Source organism: Sinocyclocheilus grahami, unplaced genomic scaffold, assembly GCF_001515645.1.
Source record: "Sinocyclocheilus grahami isolate Dianchi unplaced genomic scaffold, SAMN03320097.WGS_v1.1 scaffold50.1, whole genome shotgun sequence".
Taxonomy (NCBI): domain Eukaryota; kingdom Metazoa; phylum Chordata; class Actinopteri; order Cypriniformes; family Cyprinidae; genus Sinocyclocheilus; species Sinocyclocheilus grahami.
Genome location: NW_015505229.1, coordinates 885,204 through 892,828, shown reverse-complemented (window position 1 = coordinate 892,828; position 7,625 = coordinate 885,204). Strand labels below are relative to the sequence as shown.

General features: G+C 34.9%; 1 protein-coding gene across 1 annotated transcript in view; it reads left to right on the top strand.

Annotated features, from left to right (window-relative positions):
* Positions 1 to 7,625, top strand: part of LOC107583131 (leucine-rich repeat-containing protein 16B-like) — a 49,985-nt gene extending 42,360 nt beyond the window's left edge. The window contains exons 26-34 of the mRNA XM_016269245.1: positions 2,524 to 2,603; positions 2,753 to 2,917; positions 3,536 to 3,734; positions 4,652 to 4,931; positions 5,081 to 5,193; positions 5,307 to 5,448; positions 6,343 to 6,417; positions 6,548 to 6,655; positions 6,936 to 7,625. Coding sequence (XP_016124731.1) covers positions 2,524 to 2,603; positions 2,753 to 2,917; positions 3,536 to 3,734; positions 4,652 to 4,931; positions 5,081 to 5,193; positions 5,307 to 5,448; positions 6,343 to 6,417; positions 6,548 to 6,655; positions 6,936 to 6,976 — 1,203 coding nt within the window. The 3' untranslated portion in view covers positions 6,977 to 7,625. The remainder of the gene's footprint in view (positions 1 to 2,523; positions 2,604 to 2,752; positions 2,918 to 3,535; positions 3,735 to 4,651; positions 4,932 to 5,080; positions 5,194 to 5,306; positions 5,449 to 6,342; positions 6,418 to 6,547; positions 6,656 to 6,935) is intronic.

Sequence of the window (7,625 nt, the reverse complement as noted above, 5' to 3'; positions counted from 1 at the left end):
CTGAAATCAAAGTTCAGTATTATAGTGTAAGAATGACAACATATCCACGTGTTCTAGTCTACTAATAATAAAATTATAATCAAAAAACACTTTTAAAAAGGAGTATTTACCAGAAATAGTATTTACCAGAATTTGTTTAGGAGAAAAATGTAAATGTGCAGTATTTCTGGAAATATATATTTTTTTAATAAAATCAATTAATTGGAGATGTTTTTGATTATTAAAATGTAATGGAAACATTAAAATGGAATCCAGAAAATAATGGAAAACAGAATTTGGTAAAGATAAACTGTTTGCTTTTTGATTAATACAATTTAATTTAACCATTAAAACAGAGTATAGAAAAATGAAAATGGGAAAAACTGAATTTGGAAATAAAACGGATTTCATAGTGCCATCATTTTGTGGTAATAAAAATATATGTAAGTGAACAATAGCCTTTAAAATGGCTTAAAATACATATATAATAGCAATGAGGCAATAATAATTAGTTCAAATAAAGTATCAAAAGCAAGAAATCATATGGTTTTATTGAACAAAATTGTTAAAATACATAATGTATTATAAACAATAGAGCTAATGTACATTACGCATTACAACAAAGGCCTGATGATTATTTTTACACATTGCTGTGTGATCTAATCCTTGTTTAATATTGACCAAGCACCATTTCATTCAAATGTCCACTTAATCTTTAATATTTGGCCAGTTCTTTAGGACAGAAATGCTATAGCCACTGTAATTAAAAGAATATGTAGACATCAAAACGTGTAAACTCAAAGTGAGGGTTTGAGCTTTTACTTTGAAAACGCGATGTATTCTCCTGAGTTTGCGTAGATTTATAAATGATTTACCTTACAGATCTGATGAAATGGTGAACAACATGCAGAGATGGAGTTTGAGACGCTCCACACATGTAAATGATAACAGTTCCTGTGGAACTACTGTGAACGGAGCCGCTGTGTGACGCATGTACTTAACCTACACGCATGTAAATAATTACAGCGCATATACTGTATTAGAACTGCATTGCATATAATTATTTAATGAAATCGTATCATTTGTGAATTCACAGTTATGCTTAATTATATATTTTTAAATGGGTTTAATATATCATGCACCCTTGGAAAACAGACTTATAATGTGTTTTATACATTCTCGTCTGTGAAATGCGCCACTTACGGTATTTTGCCGGTTAGCCGACACGAGCAAAATAAAGTCGAGGATTTTTAAAGATCAAATAGTCTAATAAAATCGACGAATCGCGACAGCCCTAGACTTGGCAACAAGTCTTATACTGGGGCCTTGGTGTATTGTGACAAAATACAATCCTATCAAACTGAATTCTCTTATTTTACCTATAATTAAAACTGCTGCAGAAATAGTCGTGTTTAGATTTGCGACTGTCGTTGAATCGTATGTATTGTTTTCTTGTAGCTTCTATTATTCATTTGACTAGTGAACGAAGAAGCAGTTCTGGATTCGTAAAGAGAGAAAAAAACCACACACAAACTTTTAATCATGTTTTCTTTTTAAAAAAAGTAGCCGAATCTATTTCTCTTCATCCTCCTCATAGAATTGAATCTGTAATGTATTTCATGCAGCATTATCTTATAATAATAACTATATAACTGTAAGTATACAATACCATATATTGGACGTTTATTACGAAAAAATCCAATGTATTCAGTATATTAACAAATATGCAAATGTATAAGTTGATTGAGACCAATTATGATTTTTATGAGAGTGGGTAGTCACTGTGTTTTCCCACGATTCTCATTTCCATGGTAACAGCGACTTCTCTGATTGGCTTCAGGATTGATGGTAGTGTGATATTTCTTTGGGAATTCTGCAATTAAACATGATTTGTTAATTAAGTCAAAATCGCACTGATTTATGGATCCTACAGGAGGTATTCTTCAAAAATACTCCAAATATGAAATAAAAAGCGATTAATCGACAGCTATTCAAGCTGTTAACGAGAAGGAGAGGGTTGATTTTAATCACGTTCTCTTGTTAGCGTGATTGTTCTCAGAAATCTGTCTGAACGCAGGCCCAGATGTTTTCTGCAGGGTCTCCAGAATTAAAGCATCAAACATTAAAGGCTCTCTCCTTTTCAATCACTTCCGATCAGCCTAAATGCCTGCAAGCCGTGCCTTTGTAATGTCTGTTGATCAAATTAATACATTGACATAATACAGAAGAACAAATCCCAGATGGGTGAGATACAGTACTGTGACAGCATCATCCACTAACACAAATTTAGAGAGATGATCTACTCCAGTCAGTGACGGCGCTACACCGGGGCTAGGGGGGGCTATAGCCCCGTCAGAATTTTGAATAGCCCCGTCTTAGTCTGACGTCATCAATATCATTTATTTTCTTAGCACCCCCACATATTGGTCTAGCCCCCCCTTAGCACCGGTAACCTCAAAATTCTGGCGCCGTGCCTGACTCCAGTCCCAGTTCTCAAAAGCACACATCATCATCATCATCATTATTTCTCTTGTCGTCCTGTAGCACTGCTCGGAGAATGGTGGAGTATCTCTATTGGATGATGGACTGCCTGACTTCTACACCAAGAGAGTTTTACCAGACAGGTGCTTCAGTACTGAACACTTCTGTGTAGTAATGAAGTCTAACAATGAAGGTGTCACATTTGCTCACTTTTTAAAGGTTGAAGGCATATGGGCATGCTAAAAATGTGGACGTTATCTTATCTCTGACACCCTGACTTTCTGTCCTGCAGTCAGCTGTCATCCCACCATCACGCTCAGGCTCTGAGGAGGAAGAAAAGACGCAGTGTGCTGTCAATCTTTTCTGGATTCAGGAAGAACCGCAACTCTACCATATCACATCAGGAGTCAGACCCTACAGGAAGGGGCGGGGCCTGTGGGGAGGAATGTCGCACTAAGTGAGTCAGTCGTATTTTAATATATAATAATTCATACTACACTTCCATTCAAAAGTTTGGTGTCAGTACGATTTTTTAATATCTGAAATAAGACTCTTATGCTCAACGAGGCTGCATTGATTTGATCAAAAATACACTAAAAACAGTAATAATGTCAAATGTTATTACATTTGAAAATAACTGTTTTTAATTCATAAATTTTTTAGCATATTTTCAATTGTAATGTATTCCTGTGATGGCAAAGCTGAATTTTACCAGCCATTGCTCCAGAATTCAGTGTCACATGAATTAGAAACATTTCTTATAATTATCAGTGTTGAAAACGTTGTGCTGCTTAATATTTATGTTAAAACCATGATACATGTTTTTCAGGATTCTTTGATGCATAGAAAGTTCAAAAGAACAGCATTTATGTAAAATAGAAAACTTTTGTAATATTATTAATGTCCTTACTGTCACTTTTGATCAATTTAATGTGTCCTTGCTGATTAAAAGTATCAATTTCTTTAAAGATAGTGTACAGTATATCATATATCATAATAATAAATTATATAAAGTGTATTATATCAATAAATCAAACTCTTACTCTTGTTTTCCTTTTATCTGTTGCTCTCTCAGTATTGCCACTGAGAATGTGTACTCCTTGATTCAACACCCAAAGGATCGTGTGAGGTTAGACGTAGGCACTGAGGGCACCAATGGGAGGCTGGTTGGGTCGGGTGTTCAGAGGACCCCTCAGCTGTCAGGACGGCCTGTTCATGGTATACCCCTGCCAGGAATGATGGGACTCAGCCCCTCCTGCTTTTCACAGAGACAGGTAAAGTTCACCACATTACATAATTTAGATTCCAGTTCAGTTCTTGAAATTCAGTTGAATTTTGATTGCAAACAAGATCCATAATTGTAATTCGAATTTGAATTTAAGAAAGTAGAATTCAAATTAAATTACATTCAAATAAATTCTTATTATTCATTTGGCCATTTCCTGACATATTAGATGATATTAATAATCAATACTTGAAATGCCACCTGTAGAAATGCATATGCAATTTATACACAGCATATGCTATTATATTAAAAAAATAAATATATAATTTTATTTAATTTAATTTCATGGACTTTGTTTTTAAGAATCCTATAAATTACCCCAATTTTGATGCAAGTATTTTAATAATGTTATCTAAAATCACTATGGGACATATTGTGGTTCTATATGGAAAAATTAAAATCTGTTTTCATGGCTGTGGTTGTTTTAACAATATTACATTTTTTTTTTAAATGTCTAATTCTAAGGGGAGGGTTATACCAGGTTAAAGGCATGAGTAGTAAAAATGATGTATTATTTCTGACTAGTCACAAATCTTTTGTGTGAATGTTGAATTTCTTTCAATTACAATCCAGTAAATTCCTCTGCTTGTCATTCTAATTCCAATTCAACATTTTGAGATCCACGCCAGTTCAGGTTCTACGTCACGGCTTGAAGCAGAGCCAATTCTTAAATTGAATTTAGGCCAACTCTGGTACACAAACTATGTAATATTTATTTATTAATTCACAAAATGGTGCAGGTAATGTTGAGAACAGACATGGGAAGGAATTGTGTTCATTAGTAAGTAATATAATGTTAGCATCACTTGTTTTTGATCGATTCGAAAACAAATGAAATGTAAATTTAATGAGCATAATGACATGTTTACCACAGTCTCTCACACTCTGTCTCTCTGTTCCCTGCAGTCGCCTGATTACAGTGAGGTGTTCGGATCATCAGAAGAGATTGGATACGGAGAGCATGAGATGGACCGGCATTCAGATATCGTTGCTAAAGGGCACACGCCATCTATAGACAGACAGTCAGAATCAGGAAGACAGGAATCACAGTCAGACAGCCAGAAAAAGGCAGATAGTATAATGGACCCTCAGCTGCTGGAAACCAGAAAAAGACCCGAGCCTCCGCCTCAGAGTACGAAGCCGAGCTTAGCTAAGACACGACAATGCCATCTGGAGGAGAGCTCTGGTAATGCATATTCTGTCATGAGTTGGCATCAGGCATTCATTTTAGTGAATTTTTTATTTCTTCTTTTAATTTTCTAATTTTAAAAACTACTTTTAATAAGCATTTTACACAATATAACTTTCTACATGGTTATTATTTGCTGTCCCCAGATAAATCTATTGAAGATTCTGGAGAACTGAGGGAGAAGGATGAGGAAAAAGAGGACGGGAGATGTGGAGAAGACCAAAAACCAGAAGGACAGTCTCCACCTATCCCTGAAAAGGTATCTTTGTGTCTTTAACTTAAAATGTCAGTGATTGTGAGTGGGAGCGTGTCTTTATTCCCATAGCAAAGATGTATCATTAAAATGGCTTTTGATTATATCATTATTTTCAGCCATGTTATTATTCACCTCACACGTCTCCCATTGGCTCCTCACCACAAGACGTGACCAATGAGAATCAGCCACCAGCTGCTCCGCCCACCTCAGCTAAGCCTGTGTTTCATTCTGCTTCAGTAGATTCTGCTTTGCTTCAAGGTAATTCATACAAAAGTTGTTATGTCTTACTGGTAGTTGCATTTATTGTTCATAAAGCTTTATGAAGCATTTCTAAAGCAGTTTAATAATCATATATTCTTTGTAAGTGTTTAATCTTAAATACTTGGTGAAAAAATAAATGTGATAATATAAAGACAGTGTATTAGTAGTAGTAGTAGTATTTTTTATGTATAAAAAGGTTTCTAAATTGTAAACTTTTACAGTCATTTTAAATATAATGTATATATTTATTTTAAGTTAGCAGTGTATCTGAGATAAAAAAATTAACTTCTACATTGTAATTTTATATACCTATACCTATATATATATTTATATATATGTATCTGAGAATAACACTTTATACCACTTTCTAGAAAACAGAACAAGCTAGTAATATATAATCTGAAAAATACTTATATATATTAACAGTTCACACCACACTTTGGAAAACAGAATGCAATATTAATATCAAATTTGATGAAGGTGAATATATATATATATATATATATAAATACACGTACATGTATTGATTATGATATTAAGTGTACGTACATGTATTGATTATAATATTAAGTGTATGGATTGTAAATTAATATTTTAAGTACAGCTCTAATAATATATTTTGTAAAATGTATTTTGTATTTTTGAACATATTTATTAATATTGCAAATGCACACTTATGTTGCACTTACATGTATAACATTAGGTGTATGGTTTGTAAATTAATATTTTAGTACAGCTCTAATAGTACAAAATGTATTTTATTTTCAAATGTATTTTGTAAAAAAAATTGTTTAAAAAACGTTCTGATCTTTTCCCGTCACAATTTTTGTGACTTCCAACTTTAAAAAAAACAAAAGAAATATAGAGAATATATGGTTTATTTTTGCTCAGGTGATAAAGTCAAAAGCAGCCCTGGAGGCCCCATGAAACCACATCGAAATAGGAAAGCAAACTCATGTGACACAGGTGCAAACTTCAAATCCCTTTTGAGCATGTGAGGAGGGTCTGCATTCACCATCTAGCATGCCTTCATCAACTCATCCTTACTTGTGTGATCCCATCCCTCCCTCTGTGTGCCCCTGTATTTACCCCCTAGGAATGGAGCAGGATGCCCGCTGTGATCTGGAGAGAGCCTCAGATCGCAAACCCCCTGTGAAAAAACCTAGACTCCCTCCGAAACGAAATAAGTCCTTGGATTTCCCCGGTACTGTGCTGTTTTGTGTGTGTATGTGCTTCTTGGAAGCGTCCAGCAGTTTTATTAGATAGTCTGACTGGAAAGCACTCCAGTAATTAGAGGAACTCTTTCCAGTATTACATGTGAATGTATCGTGAGTGTGCGAGCGTGCACCTGTCCGTGTTTGTGTGTCCACAGACAGATGGCTCTGAGTTGACCTTTAACAAAGCCAGATTAGTAAACGGGTAACGTAAGTAGGCCATCATTCACTTCTTTCTCGCTCTTTCTTCTCCTCTGTTTATCTCTGCAGGTCATCAGAGTTCGGAGCCAAGCAACGCTGAAGCATCATGACAACCATTTGAGCCAAAGCTCTGTGAAAACAGAGGGTCATTGTGATGCTGAGAGGAGAGAGAGGGAGAGATATGATCAGCAGATGAATTTGCACCTTGATGAATTCATAAAGACTCTTGCTTTCGGCTCTCAGACAATTTCATAGTCATTTTACACACATATTCAGCATATTCTTGCTTACTCAAGCGAGTTGTTTTGCTTCCCCTCCTGCTTTTACGTAACCATCATTCTTAACCTTCTGCACTTAACTACGATTCCTTTATTTCACTCTCTCTCCGTCTCTCTCTCTTTTGACAATCTTTGACATAAAGGAACTTTTTGCTATTTATCTTTAAAACCATAGAATGATATTTTGTAAAGTATAATATATAAACAGAACCAATATTTGCACTAATCATCGCTTGAATTCTCATTCGGTTCGGTGGATGTACCTCCCCCGCCCCCATGTCCGACATTACCCACGTGAAGTTTTGTAGTGTGCGACTAACTTATTCTTAGCATTTCCTGTCTACTCGATCAATATCATTAGCAGTATTACTGTTGTCTTAATCAGGCATTGTTTATGCAACTGGATAAATGTTTAAGAGTTTGCTGGCCCTAAATGAGCTTTATTTTCTACTAAATGTGATTGAATGAATAAAATCTGAAT